This window comes from Scyliorhinus torazame, chromosome 4, assembly GCF_047496885.1.
Source record: "Scyliorhinus torazame isolate Kashiwa2021f chromosome 4, sScyTor2.1, whole genome shotgun sequence".
Lineage (NCBI taxonomy): Eukaryota > Metazoa > Chordata > Chondrichthyes > Carcharhiniformes > Scyliorhinidae > Scyliorhinus > Scyliorhinus torazame.
This window is the reverse complement of record NC_092710.1, coordinates 33,201,667-33,227,742: the sequence shown is the minus strand read 5'-3', so window position 1 is coordinate 33,227,742 and position 26,076 is coordinate 33,201,667. Positions and strand designations below refer to the sequence as shown.

The 26,076-nt window shown below is 48.1% G+C and overlaps 1 protein-coding gene across 1 annotated transcript in view; it reads right to left on the bottom strand.

Annotated features, from left to right (window-relative positions):
* LOC140410177 (uncharacterized) overlaps window positions 1-26,076 on the bottom strand; it is a 198,762-nt gene that overhangs the window by 111,031 nt on the left and 61,655 nt on the right. Inside the window, exons 5-7 of the mRNA XM_072498160.1 lie at window positions 23,556-23,754; window positions 11,852-12,021; window positions 6,628-6,799 (exon numbers count right to left, since the gene is read on the bottom strand). Coding sequence (XP_072354261.1) covers window positions 6,628-6,799; window positions 11,852-12,021; window positions 23,556-23,754 — 541 coding nt within the window. The remainder of the gene's footprint in view (window positions 1-6,627; window positions 6,800-11,851; window positions 12,022-23,555; window positions 23,755-26,076) is intronic.

The window sequence follows — 26,076 nt, the reverse complement described above, 5'->3', positions numbered from 1 at the left end:
AGCACATCGCGCCACAACGTACAACGCTCTCTGCCGGCTGGATTCTCTGGGGCCTTTGTTTTCAAGTTTCCCATTGAAGCCACCTGAAGATGCTGGGAAACCTGAGGCGGGGATGCACTGTCGGCAGTTCCAGAGAATCCTGCGCCATCGAACGGCCGAAGAATCTCGGCCATTGGTCCGCCGGCAAAGGATCCTTGCTAATGTGTTTGCCGGCAGCATGGGGTGGCTTCAATGGAAAATCCCATTGACAAGGGATAGGAATGGAGAATTCTGCCACCAACGAATAGCACGCTGCCGAGAAACATGGGGTTGGGGCCCGGAGAATGCAACCTAATGTGTAATCTGTGCTAACCTTCAGATCTGTGCATATTTGTGAATCTCAGGGGGGAGTACGGGAGTATTGCATCATAGCAATACTTTTCTTGCTTAATAGATGCTTTCTTTCTCTTCTTGTTAAATCGAAATTACATTCTGTGCCTCTGTTCTTCCACGTTTTCCAAAATGAAAAATTTACTGGCTTGCCCGGCCAGCAGTGCACCCTGCGCCAGGGTTTTTTTTCGGCAGCGTGAGGTGACTTCAATGGGAAACCGACGGGAATATAGACTCACCTTGCCAGCAGAGAACCCTGCCGCCAACGAATGATGCGCCATCATGAAAAAGGTGAATCGGGGAATGTGGACTCACGCCCATTGGGCGCAATTTACGGAAAAGTTCGAAGTGCTGTATCGGGCACGCCTTAGCTGGTGCTCTTTCTGGCTGACCCAGAGAGACCGCGACTCATACTTAATGACATCTGGTCCCGAAAATGATTCCCATGAGCTTCACGGCACAACTGACTGTCCCGCCAGCTCCTCCCTATAAAGGGGGAGAGACTCATAAATGCTCCCTTTGAACAAACTCCAGTGAGCACAGAGCCATTCAACCACGTAGATCTGCTTCGCTTTCTGGGAATGCTGAGCTGGTAAAGGTGTTAGCTGTTGTGGAGGCGACATGGGACACCCTGTTCCTCTGAACGAGTTGGAGGACCAGCCACAGGGACGCCGAAGCCGCCTGGGAGGCAATGACCGTCGGTTCAGGAAGCGTGAGCCGAGGACCTCTGTCCAGTGCAGTAGGAGCAATGGCTTTCGTCGAGCCGCAAGTGTAAGTTAACACCTGACGCATTGGCATCGGGCTCGCCTGCCACCATGCTGATCGCCACATCCACCCACAAAATATCAGTGGCTGGCAACATATCCCACCCACCAACATACCAACAACCACGATTGTGCCCAAGTAGACGCTGGCACAAACCAGCACACGTAACAGCCTCCCTGAACAGGCGCCGGAATGTGGCGACTAGGGGCTTTTCACAGTAACTTCATTTGAAGCCTACTTGTGACAATTAAGCGATTTTCATTTTCATTTTATACTCCTTCATGCCCAAGAGTGTCCCCACGCCCGTACATTCAACTGTCATAGGCCGCACCCCTCCCCCCTGTTGGATCTAACGTGTTGCGCACAATGCCCTCTTTGTCCCGGCAGCAGAAGTTAGCCCATAATAGGCGGCACAGGGTCCAGGCGGCCGTCGAATTTCCAGACAGAGTCCTCACCACGTCTGGGGAACGGACCTTGGAGATGGGGGGGGGGGGGGGGGGGGGGGGGGGCGGATGGGGGCGGGGATTTACAGGGGAGAGATAAGTCACTGACCGCGAGTTTGGCCTGTGCTGCAAACGTGAGGATCCACTGCCTACTTGCTCGTGAGAGGTTCAACTCAGACAAAATGATCCTGTGCTCTCACTGATCACATCTATTCTCTTGCAGCATCTCCAACTGATGGGATCGTGCCATCAGGGGTCACCGCTCCTGCGCCCAAGAAAATAGCTCGAGGGAGAGTTCCAAGAATGGCACTATTGATTTTCAGCCCCACGCTCCACAGTGCAGAGACAGAAACCTTGGTGGGCAGCAGTATTGGACAGGCTTCAGGGGCACAATCCGCTGAGGACCACCCAGTTGCTGAAGCACATGATGTGGAGGCAGGAACATCCAATGAGTCTAGCTCTGCTGCATCCCAGGACTAAGCTGACTCCCAGACAGAAGCCGAGCATGTGGACAATGCAATCCCAGAACTGATGCTAAACCGAGCGTACAGACTTGAGCAGGATTGAATATCAAAGTCACTCTGGCGAGTACACAGCCTATTGGAGGAATTTCAAAGCCTACTGGAGCAGCAGATGATGCTGACTATGCATGGCACCGACTCCAGCACTGCTCGGTGGAGACCGCAGTGGAAAGCCTGCAGTGCAAGGTCAGCGTGCTGAGTGGGGTATGCAAGGTGTGGCTCAGTTAGTGACGATCATAGCTCAGTATCTCGATTGCATGGCCAATGCTGGAGAACGTATCCCAGACCCAGCTTGACATCGCCCAGGCATTCCAGAGCATATCCCAGGTGCAGCTGGACATTGCTAGAGAACGCCAGCGCGTGGCCGAGACGCAGGTGGACTTCGCACAGGGACTCCAGAGCATTGCCCAGACTCAGAGGGTCATCGTCAACACTATGATACATTCAACGCGGAGGCGCCACAACTCACTCCTTCAGCCTCTCTGTCCCATGGAGACAAGCAGGCCCCGAGGGGCAGTGTCCCGAACGCCGGATCAAAGGAGCGCGACCCGGGTCCTGCAGCCAGGGAAACTACGTCATTCTCACCCTCACCCGAATCCCGCCCCCTTACACTAGCCATCTTAAGATCAGAGGGTAGAGCAGCATGATGCCAGTGACATTGGTAAGTCGGTAGTGGACCTCTGGAGGACCTTCACGATGGGCATCAAAGGCCACAGGCCATGACAAGCAGCAGGCTAATCCCACCTGTGATTTGCATTCTGGAGAGACACTTAGACGCAGCGGTGGATAATGAAAGCTGAAGAAGATTGAGAGTCACTGAGTGCGCTCTGGGGTGTGGGAGGGCAGTCTCTGTAGCTAAGGGCCGTGAGGATTTCGATTGTTCAAATTAAAACATGTTAAACCTGATGAATATAGAGCCCATGGAACATTATTCTTCACAGCATGTTGACCCGCACCCCACCCCCTGTTGCGCTGCCCCCCACCCACTTCCACACGGGCAGTGTTCATGCAGCAAGAGACGAGATGTGTGTGAGTGTGCGGCCGGTAGCAAGACATGAGTTAGAATATGCCATAAAATGAGGTACACATGGCTTACCTGACAGTGGTTTACCATCACTCTGCTGCCTCATTGATTCACCTGCTAAACGTGCAGCCACAGGCGCAACACGTTGGGATGATAGTAGCCAGACGCTCGGAAGTTGCAACAAGGTAGTCGGGGATAGGGATGTGTGGAAAGGTCAATGAATTGGGGGGAGGGAGGGGCGACATTGATAAGAGGTTTTGTGATGTCACTGAGGGTGGTCAATGGGGGTAGGGCTTATTCACGGCATTTGGTGAGAGGGGATGGGGAAGGAGGGATAGCGAAGGGAGTATTGAGGGGTAGAGATGATAAGCTGACATGAATAGAAGTGGGTGTGGATGAAGGCCTCCCTCGCACTGCGGGAAAGCTGAATCATCGCCGCCGCCTGCACCCCTTCCTCCGCCTGCTACCGTGCGTCCTCCCCAGGCTCGTCCTCCAGCCCCTCCTGGTTCATCCTCCTCCACCTCAGACGAGGCCGCGATTCCCTCTTCCTTCTCCGCCTCCAGCATTTCGCCCCGCTGCTGTGTCAGGTTGTGGAGACCACAGCAGGCTATCACAACGCGGGAGACGTTCTGGGGGTGTACTACAGTGCACCACCAAAGTGGTCCAGTCATCCGAACTGCATTTTGAGCAATCCGATTAAAGCTCAATGCCAGCATGTATGACAGCAGGGGCGGTTGTTGTATCTGATCTCTGGCGCGGTCTCTGGATTCCGCACTTGTTCTATCATCCAGGAGCTCAGCGGGTGCCCCTGATGCCCCAAGAGACAATCCGGCATTTTGGGTTGATCTCAAGACGTCGGGGATCTCTAAGTGGCAAAGGGTGTAGCTGCCATGCACGCTCCTTGGGAAACATGCACACATGTGCATGATGTGGAGGGGTGGTCACGCGGACGTTGAACATTCAGGGAGTAGAACCTCCTTGCGTTAATGAAGGGCACTTTCTGATGCCACGGTTCGCACAGGACTATATACGTGCCATCCAGTACCGTCTGAATCTGGGGCATACGGGTGACGGTGCAGATAACTGGTTCCCGGTCACCTTGATGAGCTTACCTCTGCTGACATGTAATATAGTCAGCTGCTCGGCACACAGGGTGTCTGGGATTTTACATTGTGTGGGCTCTTGCTTTACCAATGATGCACAAGTCGCCGCTTGAGCCCTGCAATCCAGTGGCTTAAAGGTTAAGGGCTGTGGTGGCCTCCATGGCTATCAGGAGAGGATGATACACGCCTCCGCCAGCTACCACGTCCACACGGGTAGGCCACAGGTGGCACACAATCTTCATGTTGAGAGAGGGGCATCCTGCAGCATATGCTGACCGTCAACATCTCAAACGACCAACCATGGCTCTACACCTTCGCCGATTATCACCACCCGCCTCTGGGTCCCTCCGCGGTCTGACGGGTGCCAGGGTCTGCCGGGTGTGCAGTGGCCCAATGCCTATGCGTCGTGCCTCAGTCCACATTGTTCTCAGCTTTTCCTCTGTCTGGCCACCTGGGCTGCCTTGAGCACCATGGCGGCTGCCACTACAGGGTCAGCAACACCATGCATAGCGTTATATCTGTGAGGAATTGCGAAGGAGAGAGACTGACAATCAGTAAGAGCTTCCACCCCGTGAACCTCAAATTTCCGAAGCCACACCGATCGATACGTACCCGTCTTCTCTCGGTAAAACCAACCAACCACCCTCTGCACACACACTCCCACAGCCACATCTCGAGACACCTGCGGGAAACCACTCGGGGGGGGGGGGGGGGGCATTCACGGGTACTCTTCTCCAATCCATACCTATTACCTGATTGGCGGGATAGCCTCAGTGCTCAAATCCTGCTCGAGGGTGTTTGATCGTTGGCTGCTGCCTCTGTGTCGCTGACGTCCCCAGGATTCAAGCAAATGCCCATGCCTCACTGTCTGATTTGAATGCTAGGCAATAAAGCCCGTTGGTAACATGGCACCTGAATATTCGAGAATGCGCTTGAGAGCTGTGTCGTGCTGACATAATAATGGTGCCAATCTGTGATAAGCAATAGCCTGCAGCTGTGCAGCTGGAGTCTGTTCACCGTCAGAGGGAGTTAAAGTGACGTTCAGCTTAGAGCCGAGTACAGGGCTTTATCCTGGAAGTGTTTGGTTTGAGAGGCAGGCAGCACAGAGGCAGTCATCACTGCTATGAGTTTACACAGCCAGGTGCTGAGCGCAGGGCCATCTCCCCCAGACCAGGGGTGTCCCTCGACAAATGATGTACAGCCCCCTGCCCAGGATCGACCCCTCGAGGGGGGGGGGGGGCTCCCCCCAGCATTGCTGAAGCAGCTCCAGTGGCCCCTGGATGCATGAAAATGAATATGTCATATATCGAGCAACCATTGTGGCAGCCTCACGTTTTTCAATCGGAATGCTGAACGGCGCCCATATACCTCTCACTGGGGAGTCGGTTAGTTCCCGAGAAGCCGTTAGATTAGACTTCGGTATAGCTAATGAAATAGCAATTACCATTTATTGGTGTCCAACCACGTCTGAGCACAATCCGCAATGGAGACCCCGCCAACGGGAGAGCGCCGGTTAGATAGCGGACCAATTTGTGTCCAGCAGGGATGTAGATTTCGTGTTCTCCCGCGATTTAACCGCTGCACGGATCAACAACAGTTGCGACAAGGCTGCTAAATCGTGCCCTTTTGTCTGTTGCGCTAGGGAGCGGTATTCACCATTTCCGCAGGTGTGTCTTTCTCTGCGGCGCATCGTTTGCTGACTACGGGAAGCTGCTTACCAATGGGAGGTGAGCTGCAGATGGGAAAAGCGTATCCCACCGTTCGGAGAATTCCAGCCAAGATTATGCGTTCTTCCCGTCCAGTTACAGCACCAACTGGGATTGGAGGTGCAATGTCATGATGTCCGTTAGAAATGAATGTACGAGAACATAATAAAAACGGGACACGACTAAAGCTGCCCTGTATAGCCGTGTTGATGCGTATGACAGATGGCCAATGCACACCATCCGTCTGGCACTTAGGATTTTCAATTGCCATCAAAATCGTTTTAGGACTGTGCTGTATGTGTTTCTTTTACAGATCCATGGTCCATCCGAGCATTCAGTATTTCCAAGGGAGCGACGGTAGTCACGCATCAAATGATGACATTTCAATATATTTGACTTTTAAATTGCGCCATGTCAAGGTTTTTTGTATTATGCCTAAAGTTTAGCTTTAACTTGCAGTGATAGTTTTGAAAAAAATATCGAGCTATCTGGGACAGCACGCACCCAATATTCAGTTCAAGTTGCCGAACTGAACCCAATGATACGCCTATTTGAAACAACTGCATTGGACAAAAACAATAAGGTATTTTTTACAATTCGCTTGTTCCAAAAATGAAATTTGCCAGAAGCAGGATATTTTGTAACTTTAATTTTGACATCACCTTGGTATGGTTTACATTATTTTCTACCACCTACCTTCGGTTTGTAACTCTACGAATGCTGCCTTTAGCTTGGGCTTTATGTTCTGCAGTTGAAATAGTTCTTGCCAAAGCATCCTTTCACTATGTGCTCCCTTGATAAGCAATATATCCAAAAATGCTTGTGAAGCATCATTCGTGCGGTTCCTATCAGTAAGCATTCCGATTTTCTAAAAAAAAAATGCAAACATATTGATACAATTCCTGACCATAATTATTCAAGAAATGCATACCCCATTTCGCCCGCAGTTTACGGATTTTGGAAAGGAAATTATAGAATTTTCTTTCAACAAAATAAACACTTAAAACATCAAATAATGAATCTGATAATCGCGTCAAATAAACATTATCACCTCCCGCAACGATGGGGCGGGGTTGGTGGTAGGTTTGGAGAGGGCGGAGGAAATAAATGGGGTGGCGTCCAGCATTTCAGTGCAAAAGACAAGACTATAGATGTTAGTTGACCTCGGCCGCCTCTTGTGTTTCTTAAATTAATAGATGTGTGTTCTCGGCCAATTCGATTCCCTACAGGCGATATCAAGGAAAGTTTCGTTTTTTTAAGTGGCAATTTAGCGTGGCCAGTCCACCTACCCGACACCTCTTTGGGTTGTGGGGGTGGGACCCATGTAGACACGGGGAGAATGTGCTATCTCCACACTGACAGTGATTCAGGTCCGGTATTTAACCCCTGTCCTCGGCGCTATGAGGCAGCAGTGCTAACAAGTGCCCACCGTACAGCGCAACGAAACGATGTTTCACGACGTTTTCTTTTGCCCTGACAGCACCCAACTGACGAATTCTCTTCTAGAATTTGCTGATACGGGAACCAGATTGCTCCAGTAAAACTACAAATATGTCTGGACAATTTTACAGCAATATCCTGTTCACAGGAGAGACATATATGGCCATTATTCGTCATCAGTCTATCTTCAATTATGAGAGAATGATAACGGACATGTTTTCCACAGTGTTATCAATCGTTAATTAAGCCTCAATAACTTGCATACCAAAGTTCCGTTTTGGTTCCACTTGTTCCACACTTCAGTAGAGACTTCGTAAAGGTGTAAAACGTGTTTTCTCCTCGAAAGTAAAATCAGATTATTGTCCTTCAGTTCCATACAGCATTTTACCAAGCGTGATAACAAATGTCCACAAGAAAGTTAAGTTAAGATGAATTCTCGAGCTGCAGTCCACTGCCTGGAGCGCAACGTCAGATTTTTGCGATTTTTGTTGCTGGTTAACTCAACTCCAATGCATCACTGCAGACATTTCTCACGTTTCAACTGAGGCTAATAACCTCATCTGGCTCACAAATCGACATTCACCCGTTCTACGTTTGTTAGTTTCAATGTACAGGGATGATTCTGCAGTGTTCCGCAAAATGTAGGTGCAGGGCGGCCATATACAGCAACACGTGATAACCAGTCAGGTCTGTGCTGATATATGGAACTGGAATGCAGAACTCAGAAGGGCTAAGGCAATTGCTGTATGCATGCAAGGAAAACGGAACATCTGCTTCTTATGTTAAAAGCATTTGGCAATTGAGTTTCAACAGCCACCGCTGGGTACTACAATTCGCATTAACTGAACTCTACATGCCACATACATCGTATGGGGATAGGAACAGGTCGTGTGAATCCTTTACAAGACATATTGCTGGAGGCCACCAAATGTCCTTCGGCCATCATAAAACAAACCATTGTTCTCCAGAAGGATAAGTGCAGCAGGTATATGCGAACACTACCAGCCGGAATTTCCCCTATGGTCGTACTGCAAGAACGCAGAAATTCACTGTTACTTCGCATTCGGGGGCCGCAAACTATGCTCAATATGATTCCCCGAATTTACCTCTGAGTATGAACTCCCGTGGTAATTGGGTGTTATTTTCCCCTCAGCAAGAGGGGGCCTTTCAGCATAAAAATCCCGACATTGTTGCAGGTCAGGGAGGGTGGGCCTTCGGTGAGAGGCGTTGCTACTTCGCAATTTTGTGCACATCATTAAATCCATGTTCATGCCTATCCTACTGTGCGTTCCTGTGTCTCTTACGCTGGATTCTGCACTGGCGACGATGGTGAAGTGGAACTTCCGCAGCCATCGTTCATTGTACCGCCAACCTGCTTCATCCAGGCCCAGCGAGGCTTTCCATCTGAAAGGAGAGATGCCAGTCAACGGAACGCTTGAACAGTTTGATGCAGGTCGAATGGCTGCATCCAGTGCGTCGAGCGGCTACAGTATTGTTTCGGTCTAATGCCATTGTGGGGAAATAGCGACAAACTGTTATACTGCAGTCGGGGACGGACAAAAAACTCATCCATCCGGACAGGCCAGACTCCACGTCTGCAGCCTTAGAAATGAATGAAAATCGCTTATTGTCACAAGTAGGCTTCAATGAAGTTACTGTGAAAAGCCCCTAGTCGTCACATTCCGGCGCCTGTTCGGGGAGGTTGTTATGGGAATTGAACCGTGCTGCTGGCCTGCCTTGGTCTGCTTTCAAAGACAGCGATTTAGCCCTGTGCTAAACAGGCCCTAGTAGCCCTGTTGGAGGCACATCTGCACCCACAGCCTCCAATTATTATCCGCCGGTTCGCGTTCCACACAGCGTCCTAGGCCCAAGTGAAATCCAATGGTGAATTGGAGGATTCCAATGGTGACTGTTTGGGCTTGAGAACACACGGCGCATCTTGTGGTTTGGGCCGCACTGTTCAAAACACCGACTCACTGAGGGATTGCTTCGTCTATGGACTCGGCCACACCAACACCCAGAGGCTCACTTAATCCTCCAACGGGGGTTAGGCATCGCCATTTCCCGGGAGAGCACAGAGCGCAGAATGCAGGAGCTTCAGGGTTTGGGTGGCCGTGTGCCTGCACGACGTGCTCGTCACTAGTGCCCCGGACAAGGAGTATTTAGAGAACCTGACAGAAGTCCTCTGACGTTCTGAATAGGCAGGCATCCGCCTTCGCAGGGGGATATACATGTTAAATGCCCCGGAGGTCACGTCCTTCAACGGAGGAAGAAAGGTCCGCGTCATCCGACAGGCTCCCATCCCTCATGGCCAAATCGATGTCAGGTCCTATTTAGGGTTCATCAATCACGATGGAAACTTAATCCCCAACTTCTCCAGGCTGCTGCATCCGCTCCAACAATTGTTGAAGAAAATGTCTCCCCTCCCCCACCTTCACCGCAGCACCAGTCGGCGTTCCAAGAGGTTAAGCATAGGTTGTCCTCCAAGAAACTGTTCAGGCACTTCGACCCTGAAAAAACACTCCTGCACTTCCCCTTATGTTGTTCGGGCAGGTAGAGCACACCGGATGACCGGTGAATCAGAGCGGTCGATGACTTTCACGTCTCGCACATTTCCGATGTCGAGTGTAAATATGCCCAGTTGGAGAAGGCCGGGACGGCGGTCGTGTTCGGAGTGCTGAGGTTTCACTAGTCCGCCAATGGCCAGACGTGAACTGTCTATACGGACCCAAGCCCCGACTATGTCTGTTCAAGGATGATCAGTTGATTCCTTCAATTGTTTCTGGAAGCGCCCATCGGTGGCGTTTCTCCTGTTGGCTTACAAGTACGCATTGGGACACCACCCGGGAGTCCGGATCCTGCATGCCAATGCAGTGAGCAACCTCCCCAAGAGGGCGCCAGTACTTGGTTCAGCAACGGAAATCGTAAAGGCCCTCCACTTAATCTCCCATTGCCAGTCACGGATGCTCGCATTAAAGAGTGGTCCAAGATGGACCGCAAATCATCCTGGGTCTGACGCATGGTCCAGTCCGGTCCAACACAGAGCTCTGCCCGGGTACCTGCGGGTTTATACGACGAAGCCCCCGGAGTTTAGCGTTGAGGACGGCGTTATGTTATGGGGGACTCGGGTGGTCATCCGAGAATGCGGTCGCGCACCATTGCTGCAGTAACTCTTCAATGGACACCCAGGTGTGTCCAAGATGAAGATGCTGGCCTACAGCTGCTTTGGTCGCCCGGGATAGACTAGGACATGGAGACTGTGGCGCAGCTCTGTTGCCCGTGTCAGGAGATCCAGCAGGCTCCACATGCTGTTCCAGTGCACCTTTGGGAGTGGTTGGTAAAATCTTCGTCCCACGTTCACAAAGACTTGACCGTACCAGTCTAGAAGGCGACGTTCCTCCTCATGCTGGTTGCCCAGTCGAAGTGGCTCGAGGTCCACGAGGTGCAGAACTTAACCACGACGTTGACCAGCTGAGGCACACGTTCAGTACCCATGGCATTCCTGAAGAGTTAGTGCCCGTTATTCACCAGCAACGCGTCCGAGCTGGCCTATGATTCTATGATTCCAGGTGCCGGAACAGCACAAATCCTAAACCATTGTGTTGATCAACCTATGCGTAAATTTGGAATTGTTCAGCAGTGCATTGTTCAGCCTTGCACAAGAGGTCAGTATGGATTAGAAGATCCGATGCACGACCATAATTTGAAAAGAAGGCCAGCACGGTGGCGTGGTCGGTAACACTGCTCCCTCATGGCGCTGTTGCCCCAGGTTCGATCCCGGCTCTGGTTCACTGCCCTGTGGAGGTTGCACATTTCCCCCGTGTTTCTGTGGGTTTCACCCCACAACCCAAAGATGTACAGGCTAGGTGTATTACAGAATCACAGAGTTCACAGCCTGAAAACAGGCCCTTTGGCCCAGCTTGTCTATGCCGCCCAGTTTCGATCACTCAGCTAGTCCCACTTGCCCGCATGAGGCCCCATATCCCTCTATATCCATCTTTCCCACCATGTTAAATTGCCCCTTTCATTGGAAAAAAAAATGAATTGGGTACTCTAAATGTATTAAAAAGGAATCATTTTAAAAGCTGAAGAGAATTCAGGAACACCGACCGCCCGCACCCCCACCCCCTCGAACTTCCGCCGCCGCCCAATACACATGCGAATACAAACTGGTTATTCACCACTCTTCATGCAGTACATCGAAAAACCTGATTCACCCGCAGTGAAAATTCAATGTTGCAAGAGTCTGTTTTCATAATTGAACTTATTGTCAATTCCAGCTAAAATTTGTTTCCGCGATAAACATTGGAGCAACACTCAGTTAAATTGGCTTAGAGTGGCAACTTCAGAAACAACTGTGAAGTTGAAATTCTGTATTTTACGACCCTACATTGTTGGGTTATACCAAGTATATTCAACTTAAAAAGTCACTGCCGTGTCGCATTTAACATGATGCGTGCCCATCACATAATTTGCGTACCTTATAATCTGTTTTAGTAAATGCCGTTGCATTTAAGACGGAGTGAGAAACCTTCTCCACAAATTCTTCAATCGACTGTTCTATAGTCAGACGATAGAACGTTGTTGCACGGTGCAGCTCAATATCTGTCCATGTCGCCAATATTTGTAAAAATTTAGTGTCAGAATTTTCTGAAAATAAACAAAGAAGATCAGATCAAAATGTGACTTCTGGAATTAATAACACTTGGACGCGATTCTTCGGCCTCGTTGCACTCCCGCTCAAGCGTACCGATGCCGGTGACTAGTGGAAGAGGGCAGAAACGCGCGGGGGCGCCAAACAGTTTCGGATGCAACCGACCCGTTCCCAAAGGCAAAATCGGTATCTTGCCGTAACGTGGCGAGAAACCAATTATCACAACTTAAGTTCCATTTCCATACAAGCAACGAGAGCGACCCCAAATCCAATGGCTGCCTGTCATTCTGCGGCCTCCCCAGCAAGTGTTCTTTCTGGCGCCAATTCGTACTCCTTTTTAAAAACGTGAACCTGGCGGAAGTGCTTCTTTGGTGAGCTGAGGAGGTGAGCAGTCACCTTTTCTCGTATCAAAGAGCCCGGTGGCGCTGTGCTTCCCACCCCAGTGCTCGGATTGTGTGTGTGTGTGCGTGTATGTGTGGGGGGGGGGGGGGGGGGTCTCGGCTAGGGGCGAGGGCCCCCATGGAGGAGGGCGGGTGGAGCTGCTGGATGGGAGGGGCCAAGCGGATGAACACCGCTCACCACTACCATGTGTACCCATTCCGGGAGCAACCCCGTCCCTTCAAATAAACTATGACCCCCCCCCCCCCCCCCAACTGACTGCTGAAGCCTCTGGCTGCGTGGCTGAAGGCTATTGCGGATAGGGAAATGACAATCGTGGTTAAGCGAGCACTTTGCACATGCCAAGTGAGTTCCCGTGTGTGGGCGGCACGGTAGTACAGTGGTTAGCACAGTTGTTTCACAGCTCCAGCGTCCCAGGTTCAATTCCCGGCTTGGTCACTGTCTGTGCGGAGTCTGCACGTTCTCCCCGTGTCTGCGTGGGTTTCCTCCGGGCGCTCCGGTTTCCTACCACTGTCCAAAGTTCTGCAGGTTAGGTGGGTTGGCGATGCTAAGTTGCCGTTAGGTTCGTTGGGCTTACTGGGTTGCGGGGATATGGGGGTAAATTGCCCTGAGGTTAGGTGGGATGATGGGGTTACGAGGTGTGGGCTTGGGTAGGGTTTGCTTTCCATGAACCGGTGCAGACTCGATGGGCCGAATTGCCTCCTTCTGCACTGTAGATTCTATGATTCTTTGTAGCATGTGGGAATCGTTGCCTGCAATCACAATCACACATCAATGCCTGGGCACTTTGACTGAACACTGCGGGAGTCAACCCCTCCCACACAACCATCCAAAATCCCAATGGTGAGACACAGCGTCCGAGAAATGTCCACGGCCGGAGGGTGGGTGAGAGGCATTGGGAGGGGGGATGCCCGGAGAGATGGACAATGGGCCCTGAGGTCAGTCCGCATTGCCCTCAGTAATCTTCAACGCACCTGCCCCTCATAGCTCTACCACTATGTCCAGGTATTCCCCCAGGGTGCAGAACTGAGGCGGAGGCTGCCAGCTGCCTACCCCGTCCCGTGGCCTTCGTTGCCCCTGGTGAATGTTGTCTGGGAGCACTGGGGCCAGAGGGCCCGGCTCACTTATTGGTGGCACATGTAAAGCATGGGGTGTTGGGGCGTGAATGCTTCCTTTGGAAGGTGGTGTTGGTATCTACGCACTCGTGCTACTCTGTGTACGTCGATGACATTCCTGCACTGCTGGCCAGTCCTCTTGGTCTTACTGCTCGAGTTTACGGCCGCCGCACCTCATCCCAGCCAGCACTGGGCACGTTGTGGCTCACTCTCCGGGACTCTGGGTGAATAGGACATCCCTCCTCGCCTCTACCGCGTCCAGGAGCCTCACCAGGTCAGCGTCCCACAATCTTGGGCTGGTCCCCTGGTTTTAGTTGTTGCGAGCTGACTGGTGTTGGCTGAGCAAGTGCTGCTTAAGTGCTTGTTAGCGGGGGCTGGGGAGTACAATGCTAGCGAATCAGCTGGCGAGCCAGTATTTGCAGGGAGAAGCTCGTGAGGCCTCGTAAGTGGACCAATTAACCATGAATTGTGTTGGCAGCCTCGCTGGGCCATGCGCCATGAAGCTTGCGGCAATTCAAGCTCACTACCACATATAGAATTTTTCCCAGAGTATTGCGACCATATCTCCAAACCACAATCAGAATATTACTTGTAATCCTTCCTTGTAGTTATGGCGCATCACAGATACGATATGCTTAAGTTACTCCATCTCTTTTTGCTAGATGGTAACCTTGGAACATTTGTAGGGTGTTTCATAAAAATACGAAGTACAGAGATCCACGTGAAGATCACCATAGGGCGTGAAGACATGGTGTGGAACATGGGCCAGAAAAACCGGTAGAATGAGGGCCAGAGGAATGGGACAGTGTATTAGAAGCATGTCAGTGGTGAAGAAACAAACAGTGTATGGTTAACATTTTGGAAGGTTTAAATGTTAGCAGTTCAAAATGATGATATGAATGTGGACAAAAATGTGGATGTGAGTATGAGAATAAGATGATTGCGACTACATGGAACTAAAGGTCGTTGTTTTTTTCTTTTTCGAAGTTGTGCAATCGAGCTATACGGAAACACGTCTTTGCGACTGACGTTGCTTCACTGTATTTTGAAGATTCAAATATGACGCTGATAGATGACTGGATAACGTTCAGCATGAGAAAATTATTTGTACATAAAGTCAACCCATGTTTGTTCCAGGTGCTCATCGGCGATTCCAACTTAGATTTGATACCTTGGGACTTTATTGACGTGAACGTATGGACAGAATGATTTGATTCTGGAATGAACAAATGATATCAGTAGATTTCTGCGACTATCAATGACTGCATGTTTTCCCACTCCCATTAATTTGATATTGTTTTGTTTTTTACTTGACATATATAATGGACACTGAAAGCAAAGAGTAAATATTATACATTGATTTACAAACAACTATTACAAAATCAAACTATTTTAGTCATAGTTATAGATGTCAATAGCGAAATCTCACACCATCACCCACTGAAGCATGGAAATATATCACAGAGGCATACAAAATGGTATCGCTGAATAGAAGATTTATAGTGAAGTTGAAGGAACACGCCATGAGAGGTCGTGCCATTAAGTGAACAAAAGCGCTAAATAACTATATATATTTCTTAATCTTAACTTCGAAATGCAGATGATCAAATTAACCACAACACACGTTTAACGGAGAAATGTATGGCCGAAGATGACGTGTTTCCATGAGAACTGGACCCGAGTTTCTCGGCGGGGTGCCATTCGCCGACGGCGGGACTTCCCACACCAGGAGTGTGCTGCCGGCGGAAAAAGTGAATTCCAATGACCGAAGAACAGGCCTAGATTTCTAGGTCTCGCGGATGCTACATTTACAGGCAGGAATGTAGAGTCAGGAAACAATATTTATACAGAGAGTTGTATACGGTCAGTAAAATGTTATATTTACAGGGTGCGTCGTCTCTGGATCATATTACATGGTTACAGGAAGGTTTGTCGGTTATTATCGTGCCAGAGTTACTGTATTGTCAATAATTATTTTTCACAGTGAAATAAAACTGTTTAGTGAAGGTGAACACTGAATTTAAACAATGATGGAAAGGCACGAGGCAAGTACATTGACAATATTTAGACTTCGTAAAAATTGCTTGTGTTCCAATGATATGTCCTAGCCTTTGCACACAGAAGAGACGCGAGTTTCACTTTTGCTGTGCTAAATTGCCTCTAGTGTCCAAAAAAAGGTTAAACTGGGTTACGGGGATAGGGCGGAGGTGTGGGGCTAAAGTGGGGTGCTCTTTCTAAGGGCCGGCGCAGTCACGATGGGCCAAATGGCCTGCTTGTCCACTGAAAAATCTATGTTTTATGTTCTGTGCATTTCGAAGTATCCACACGAAGGGAAGGCGAGGAATCAGTACTCCATGTTGAATACCGCTTGGATGTAGCACTGAGGGCTCAGCATATGCTCTGGGTGGGGGACATCTATGTCCATCAGCAAGGTTGGCTCGGTAGTAACGCCACAGAGCGAACTGGACGGATCCTAAAGGCGATGTCTGCTAGACTGGGACTGCAGCAGTTGGTGAAGGATCGAACAAGAGTTGAAAACATACTTAAACTCATCCTCGCCAGTCTGCCTGTTGCAGATGCATCTGTCCATGAGGGTATCAGTAGAAGTGACCACCGTTCAGTTCTTGTGGAGACAAAGTCCCGTCCTAACGCTGAGGATACCCTCCATCGTGTTCTGTAGCATTACCACGGTGAAAAATGGGATAGACTTCCAACAGATCCAGCAACTCCGTACTTAGTGTCCATGAGGTGCTGTGGACCATCAGTTTCAGAATTCTATTCAGCCGCAATGTGCAACCTCGTGGCCTGGCATATCCCCCACTCTACCATTACCATCAAGCCAGGGCATTAACCCTGCTTCAGTGAAGCCGGGAGCAACATCAGGCCTAAGTAAAAATTAGGTGTCCACCTGGTGAAACTACAACATAGGACTGCCTGTCTATCAACCAGCATAAGCAGCAAATGATAGACGGAGCTATGCGATTCTACAACAAATGCAGCAGATCTAAGCTCGGTAGTCCAACGACATCAAGTTGTCCAGTGGCAGACAATTGAACAACTCACTGGAGGTTGAGGCTCCACAAATATCCTTATCCTCAGTGACGGAGGAGCCCAGCACATATGTGCAAAAGACAAGACTGAGGCATTTGCAACAATCTTCAGCCACAAGTGCTGAGGGATTACTCACCTCGGTCTCGTGTGCAGGGCCCATCATCACAGATGTCAGTCTCGAACCAATACGAATCACCCACGTGATATCAAGAAAGTGCTGATGGCACTGGATAATGCAAAGGCTATGGGCCCTGACCATACGGCAGCAAAAGTACTGAAGACTCGTACTCCAGAAGTTGGCGTGCCCATAACCAAGATGTTCCAGGACAGCTACAACACGAGCATCTACCCGGCAATTTGGAAAATTAGCCAGGTGTGTCTTGTAAACAAAGAACAGGATAAACCCAACCTAGCCAATTACCGCCCGATCAAGCTACTCTCCACCTTCAGCGCAGTGTTGGAAGGACTCGCCAACAATACTACGAATCGGCACCTACTCAGCAATAACCTGCTCACGGATGCACAGTTTGGGTTCCGCCAGGTCAGTCAGCTCATGACCTCATTACAGCCTCTGTTCAAACATGGCCAAATGAGCTGAATGCTATAGATGGGGACAGAGTGGTTGCCCTGGACTTTAAGGTATCATTTGACCGAGAATGACATCAAAGAGCCCTCGCTAAACTGGAGTCCATGAAAATCAGGGGAAAAAACTCTCCGCTGGTTGGAGTCATTCCTGCCGCAAAGGAAGATGGTTACGTTGATTGGAAGTCAATCATCTCAGGTCCAGAATATCACTGCTGGAGTTCCACAGCGCACTGCCCTGGGCCCAACAATCTTCAGCTGCGTCATCAATGATCTCGCTCCGACCATCAGGTCAGAAGAGAGGATGTTTGTGGATGACTCCAGAACAACATTTCAAACTCCTCAGATCATCAAGCAATCTATGTTCAAATGCAGCAAGTTGAGGATAATATTCCGGCTTTGGCTCAGAAGTGGCAAGTTACATTCGGGCCGCACAAGTGCCAGGCAAAGGCCAAACCCAATAAGAGAGGATCTAACCACCGCTCCTTGACATTCAATGGCATTAGCATCTGCATCTCCCACAATTAACATCATACAGGTTATTATTCATCAGAAACTTAACTGAACAAGCCATAGTATTACTTTCGTTGCCTGGGAAGGCCAAAGGCTAGGAATCCTACGACGAGGACCTCGCCTCCTGACCCCTCAAAACCTGTCCACCATCTACAAGGCAAAAGTCAGGTGCGAAATGGAATACTCTCCACTTTTCTGGATGATTGCAGCTGCAACACCACTAAAGACGCTCGATGCAATCCAGGATTAAGCAGTACTCTTGATTGCTCCCCTTCCACAAACATTCAATCCCTCCACCACAGTGCCAGCCTTGCATACCATCTGCACGATGCACTGCAGGAACTCACCAAGTTTCCTTGGACAGTGCCTTCCAAACCACGACTACTACCATCTCTAAGGGCAAGAGCCGCAGATACCTGGGAACCACACCACCTGGATGTTCCACTCCACGTCACTCACCATCTTGAGTTTGAAATGTATGGCCAATTCCTTATTGCTGCCGGGGCAACATCCTGAAACTTCCTCCCTAACAGCACAGTGGCTGTACCTGCACCTTATGCACGGCAGGGTTTCAAGAATGCAACTCACCACCATCTTCTGAAGGGCAAATAGATATGGGCAATAAATGCTGGCCTAACACCTTAAATTAATTTTAAAAGGCGTACAGGTCATCGAAACAATCAACTTGTCAAGTTTCCTCAGCAGGATACGTGTTGCAATAAAGTAACCTTTCATTTTTCTGCACTCAACTACGTTCTTTCAAACCTGCCCAGCCCTTCCGTTAAGGCAATATCTTCAATACACAAATCAGCCCTTTGAGGAATTTCTGGAATGTATCCATCGAAATTCTATTTTTCCCCAAAGCAAAGGGATCAAACTATTGCAACAAGTTGCGCAGTTTTTCCAATGCAGGATAAACTTATAACACGTCTTCCCTACTGTCAACGGTATCTCAATTGCAATAAATGTCATTATTCCAGTTGTTTCCTCGATTGATAGACGTGCCAGAACTCGTTTATTGCTGGTTAACGTGGAAGAGTACCCAGAGCATCCTCTCCGCAGCTTTTTGTAGTGCCTCCATGTCTAAATAGCATCCAGCTTTTATGTTTCTTCGCCAAGGTCGACAGCCGCATAATATTCCATATTATGCTTAATTTTCCACATTTCTTCCCATGCATTTAATATTTCGATGTCCAGGCTGTTACTAACCTCATCATTCCTTGTTCTCCATCCAAATGTCAGAAATATGTTAATTTATTCAATCGGTTTCTTTATCCAAGAAATTTCGGTTGAATAAAGTAATTTGCCAGCACGGAGATTGGAGCCACTACACAACGAAAATTTGTCATCCTGAAGGTGACTAATTTATCCCGACTCCTCATTACATGTTCGTATTTAAGGGTTTATATTAATATCACACGCCATGAACCGAGAAGAATCCCTGTGGTTTACGAATTGTGTTAAGTGGTTATCGCGTGTTTTTTCCAAATATATGTAGACACGTTATGCTGCTTCCTATTCGCTACATCGTTAAATAACTCTGTTAACATGCGAAAAAATGCTTTGACTTTCATTGCACCTTCTCTTCTTTTTCTGACTGTGTCAATATTTGGATCAGCGTGTTGCTATCTCTGTCGTAGTGGATATTAACACTTCCACTTGTATAGTTCTTGGGTTAGCTTCCCCATTGCTTCTGAATTGTTTCAGAAGCAATGGGGCTGCTTGCTTGAACAACACGTTGGGCTGGATTCTCTGATCCGCCTGGCGCCTGGTTGTGAGCTGCACGCAGTTCGCTGGCGGTGGTATTAATCGGATAACCCCCGCCCCTCATTTAAACCATATCACGCCGACGGGAAACACGCGGGCGGGGCTGCAATTTTGAAAACTCCAGCATATTGTGTTCACTACTGAGCACCTGAGTAGTACCTGAGCACTACTGAGAACTGGATGCATATTTGAAAGTTATTAATTTAGAGGGTTACAGAGATCGGGATGGGCAATAGGACTAGCTCGGCGCTTTTCTCGGAGCTGGTACAAACATAATGGGCCGCAATGCCTTCGTCAGTGCTATAAATGACAAATAACAAAATAGCAAGTATCCTTTGACCTGCTTTAATTTCATTTGACGGCCATCTCCGACAAGGTAGCATCAATGTAAGACAGTTGATGTTCAATTCGAATTCCATCGCTGAATCCCCTATCCTCGGGTGAATCATTGCCCTAGAATCGCAACTGCACTAGCCAATATATTCTCTGACTACAGTCGCAGGTGAGAGGTTAGGAGCACTTCGGCGACGAACTCTCCTCCTTACTTTCCATAAGGCTGGTTTCCCCGGCTCCCAAGCCCCGCATTTCTCGGCTGCACGCTACCGTTCTCTGGTGGCGGGATCCTGTCTTTCCGCCGTACGAAAACCCAAGGAAATGGGTGAGCTGCCCGCGTGAAAAGAGAATCCGAACAACCGGTGAATCTGGCATAACTGCACAGAGCTTCTCTGGAGTTTGATGGGCTACTTTCCACTTTTTTGATTGAGTGCATCTCCAGTCATTCTCAACAAGCTTGACACCACCAAAGACAATTGAGCCCTGTTGAATGGCACCCGTTCCACAATAAACCAATTCCCCCACCACAGACGCTTAGTGGCAACAGTAGATACCATCTGTATGGACTGTAGGAAATTACCACGGCTTATTAGACATCACCGCCGAAAACCATGCACTAAACCATCTAGATTGTCAAAGACAGCAGATGCATGGGAACAGCATGTCCTGGCTGCTCCGCTCCTAGTCACACATCATTTAATGGAAATATATACCGTCATTCATTCACGAACTTTGGAGAAAATCCTGGAACTCTACATCAAACAACACTTTGGGAGTAAAGGGACAAACAGAATGCGGTTCAAAAGCCCAGCTAACCAGCACCTTCACGAGGGCAATGCGACGCAGAAAACATATTGTGGCCTGGTCAGCAAAGTTTAACTTCGGTGACTGGAAAAAAACAATGCTGAAGTTTCAGTTAGAGACCCAAGGGACTGATACCAGTAAGCTTTACCATTCCTTCCTTCGTAATTACTCTGAGGAACTATTTGACCACTTGAGTTTCAGTGCTTCACCATTTCCATGCTAATGCCCCTGTTCCTTTTCAGGTTCTTGGCTATTTATTCGAAAGATTAATTTTTTTTCAATGTTAAATTCACTAACAGGCCCAACTTGCAAACATTTTACCATTCTGCTCATTCATTTAAACTATATCAGTTCATCTTTCGCTTAACTTCATCGAACCATATTCAGCGACGTTGCAGATTATATGATGGTGCTTTTAGATTTTAGCTGCATATTAATTTTCCTTCACATCATCATAATCATTAGTCCGCTAATAACAATATTTTCAACCAGAGACGCCCTGTTCTAAACTACGTGTTAACAGAACGATGCAATGTTGTAGAGCAGGAGGTTTGCCTTGCTGCATTTGAAATGTCCCTTCTTTGAATTCCGCAACCATGCTCCGTCACCACCACCCCACCTCACCCAGAGACCACCGGACGTATGAAGAACCAACCTCCTCCCCTGGCTAGTCTCTGCAGAACAAGAGATCCAGCGCCCATTATTGTTCGGAAAAACACCCACCGAACAGTTCCATCTATAGCAGCAAGTTTGTCACCAACTCAGTCAGCAAAATTCCAAACTTTCACATGAATGTTTTCATCCATGTATTTAACTTTATTTTAAGGTAGTTATCCCATACTAAATAGTTCTTAGTTCATCCACATAGCTCGTTATTACCGCGTATTTGTTGGCCAAAGTCCAGTGCTGGTCGCCTAAGCACCTACATCCCAATGGCTGCATGTTCTCAATATACCAACCACACTCCGATCATTTACACACTTTTAAGCTCTGGAATGCCGAATTTGTGAAGCTGCCTCATGGAATAATGTATACACACAGCTCTCATCTATCCTGTAGCTCTGACTCCAGCTCAACAACTTTGACAGAACCTCACTCAAGCCCCAATAAGGGAAAGGTAATTAGACTCACATCTGAATGCTGAAATGAATATATTTGGAATGACTGATATTTCGGACATAGCCAGATAATCTTCGGTTTTCGCAGTTTAATACAATTGTGATAAATGTGTACGGCATCATTTTTATTCGGATCTCAGCAGCTGTTCAGGATCGTGTCGCGCATATACGTTTTCCACTTGATATATTCCTTCAGAGGAACGTGATCTATTTGTAGGTCTTTGTGGGCCAGCATCTATTGTCCATGGGATCTATTATGCACCAATCTTTGACATATACCTGGCCTTCCATTTTACCCCGCACCCAAAATTATACAATTGATTACATTTTCACTCCTCTTCAGTTCTGCAGAAGGGTTCAATAGACCGAAAATATAACCCGTTTTCTCCCCGCCTGGTAGCTGCCTGAATTGCCGACTTTTTTCAGCATTTTGTGTCTTTCTTTCAGATTGACAGCCTCCGCTGTATTTTGCTTGTATTTATTATCTATTGTTCATTCCAGTTGTCCTGACAAAGTCGCTGTTTAACAAAGATTCGAAGCCGATCATTGTCCACCCACAAGCTTCTGCTATTTGTCATACCGAGGCCGTGCCAGTGTTCGTTTTTAATCCCATGTGCTGTGTCATACCGGATGAGTACTTTGGTTAAAATATTATACGGATCTTGACAGATGATGTTTGGTTTTACAGGATCTTGCAATTTGACTCGATGTTTTTGATGTTTCACATTGTATCACAATTTCGTTAGGTGTCTATGGGATTTCAACTTTCATCAGAATCGCATAAGAGATTCGTATTGATTCACAGCTCGTAAGGATACTGATAATTGGTTAAGGCTTCTCTAAGTCAATCCGGATTCTAGCAAAAACATCTGTTTTACGTCTGTATTGCTTTAATGGAATTGAAATTAATTAGGGTTCTTTGTTTTGAGATTACATGCAGATTTTGCCGGGTGGTTTCAAACTGCAATTAAATCGTTTTTAATTTATAAAGGTTTCCATGGTTTTCCATATACTGGATTCGCCCGGATGACATCTGATACGAATGGTATACTGTGATCATGCCAAGGATTTTAGGCCCTCCACATACAACCATGCATGATGTGCGTGTAAGTCAGTAGACCAGGAAACTGATACATAGCCGGAATTCTCCCTTTGTCAGAAATCACTTTTCCCGCGTCGGGCTTCCGGTCGCCATGGACAGCTTTCAATGGGAACACCAATTGACAAACAGCAGGAGGATAGAATCCCGTCGCCAGCGAACGATGCGCGGCCGAGAAACACACGGGTGGGTGACCGGAGAATCCCGCTCATGAAGCAGCAAGGCGGAGATGCTCTGCTTCAGTCTGCATTCGAATGTCATCACGTGCATTCGGATTATACTTCGGCCTCTCAATTTCCCACGCGTGTGTGAGGATTATTCGGCTGTGGTAACGCTCCCGTGGACCGCTGGCTCTGTTGCGGCGTGGGGTGAATTAAAAGGGAAATGCTGCTGTGAAGAGTCGGGAATTGATAGACACGCGGCTCGGGGGCAAGAAAATCCAACCGAAATTAAGTCAGAAGTATTAAACGATTTGGAAGCAAGCAGATTTTGTTGCTTAGATTTTCATGAAAGTCAGGGTTTTCTTGCTTCAGGCCTGTTTGCGACCAGTTTCTGGTTTGTACGTTTTTTCCTGGAGTATCAGGAAGCTAAATATAAATGCTTCATACATTTTCGAATGTTAGCGAGGTCATGCATAGTGACTTCCGGACCGCCATATCGGTCATCTTTAAAAATATTATACAGGTATGAAAATGTCTTATAACACCAGATATGTTTGCAAAGTTCAGGGAAGTGAAGTAAGTGCGTACCTTTAACTTGCATTCCTGCGTCCGGAAATCGTTGCTGTGTCATTACTAGTGACTCACGCAACTTGGGTATCACATTCTGCAGTTGAAACAATATTGTCCAGATGATTCTTTCTTCCCGCGACCCCTTTTCTAGGACGGTGCCGAAAATTATTCGTGAGGCATCCTCTGTACGGTTACTTTCAGCTAGGATTCTGAGACTCTATAAAACAAATATCGGGATTATATGAAGAAAGCAACTATACAATTTACTTAAAATTCATTTTTCCTCACGCTCTCGCTTTAAAAAAAAAATCATTTTTCCGGGATGTGGGCTGCCTTCACTCGGCCAATAATTTACTATCTTTGTGCTGCTAGATGGCCGTGGTCGTGTGTGTGCCAAGGGCTGCATGAGGACTTTTGGTAGTTTCTGCAGTGCGCCTTGTACATGATACACACTCCTGTCACTGTTCGCCAGAGCACAAAGTCTTGCATATTTGTGAAAGACGTCGCCGTTAAATCGGCTGCTTTTCCGGGGAAGCTTTCGTGCTTCATGAGTATTGTTGGAGCTGAACTTATCCAGGCAACTGGGGAATCTGCCACAACAGCCATGACCTCTCTGTTGTAGGACGTCGACTGCATTGAGAAGGGTTTCCAGTCTCTGCCCTGCTCTTGTAACCGCGGTATTTATATGGTTTGCCCTTTTCAGTTTCTGGTCAATGGTAAACCCCAGGATGTTTATAGAAGGAGATTCAGTGATAGAAATGTCATTGAATGTCAAGGGGCAACGGTTCAGTAATCTCTTATTGCCGATGTTCATTGCCTGGCACTTGCGCTGCGCCAACGTTAATTGCCACTAGACAGCCCAAGCCTGGATATTGTCCAGGTGAAAAATGAAATGAAAATCGCTTATTGTCACAAGTAGGCTTCAAATGAAGTTACTCTGAAAACCCCTAGTCGCCACATTCCGGCGCCTGCTCGGGGAGGCTGGTACGGGAATTGAACCGTGCTGCTGGCCTGCCTTGGTCTGCTTTAAAAGCCAGCGATTTAGCCCAGTGTGCTAAGGTGTTGTTACATTTGCATGTGGAATGCTTCGGTACCTGAGGAGTCTTGATAGGGTCTGAAGACTTCGCAAGCATCAGGGACTATCCTCATACCTGACCATATCCTAGAAGGAAGGTCATTGTTGAAGCAGATGAAAATAGTTGGGCCTATGTCACTTACCTGTGGAAAGCCTGCAGTGATGTCCTGGCACTGAGATGACAGACATCCATCAACCAAAACCATCTTCCTGAGTGCGAAGTCTGATTGCAACAAGTAAAGTTCGGGGATCGCCCTACTCGCATTGATTCCTGACTTGTTATGGTTCCTTGATACCATAATTGATTAAACGTGACCTCGATGTCAAGCGCAGGCACTCTCACCTCACCTTTAGAACTCATTTCTTTTGTCCATGTTTGAACCAAGGCTGCAATGAGGTCAGGAGGTCAGTGACCGTGGTGGAACCGAAAATGCGCGTCAGTGAGCTTATGGATGCAAAGTAACTGCCACTTTACAACACTGTTGATGGACCCTTCTATAAGTTCACAGATGATCGCGAGTAGAGTGATAGGATGGAAATTCGCGGGGTTGGATCTGTCCTGCTTTTTGTTTGCAAGAAATACCATGATAATTTTCCACATTAGCGGGTATGTCGCTGTATTGTTGTTGCGTTGGAACAGCTTGGTTAGGGCCCTGGCAAGTTATGTCTTCTGTAGTATCGCTGAAAGGTTGGCAGATCCCTTAGCTTTTGCAATTTAGTGCTCTTCGCCGATTCTTGATATCATGTGTGGTGAATCGAAATGGTTGAAAATTGGCCTCTGAAATTCCGGGGACCCCTGGAGGAGGCCAATATGGGTAATCCCCTCGACACCTCTGGCTGAAGATTACTCCGAATGCTTCAACCGTATCTTTTGCACAAATGTGTTGGGCTTCTCCATCATTCAGGATGGGGATATTTGTAGAGCCTCCCCTTCCTTTGAGTTGTTTTGTTGTCCACAACCATTCACGTGGTGTGGAAGAACTGCATAGCTTAGTTCTAATCCTTTGGTTATGGGATCGTGTAGTTCTGTCCATCACTTGCGGCTTATGCGTTCAGCGTGCAGATAGTCTCTTGTGTTAGCTTCACCAGGTTCACACCTTTAATTTCTGTATGTCTGGCGTTGCTCCTGGTAAGCACCCCTGCAGTCTTCATTGAGCAAGGATTTATCCTCTGACTGTGTGGCAATGGTAGAATGAGGAATCCGCCTCTCCAAGAGTTAGAAATTGAGGCTGAGTACAATTCTGTTGCTGCCGTGTGTCGTCGGTGCAACATTGAAGCACTATAAATGCTCCTTTGGCCGAGTGTGAGTGCATTTTAAGCTCAGTGGAAACAAGGAGTTAGAGTGGTAAGTTACAAGTGAGTAAGAAGTAATTAAACTTGCCTTCAGGGTAGCTCAATTAGGTCACTAGTTGGGTAATTTAGCTATCTAGTTGGGTAATTAAAAGCTGGACTCTAGTTAGTTGC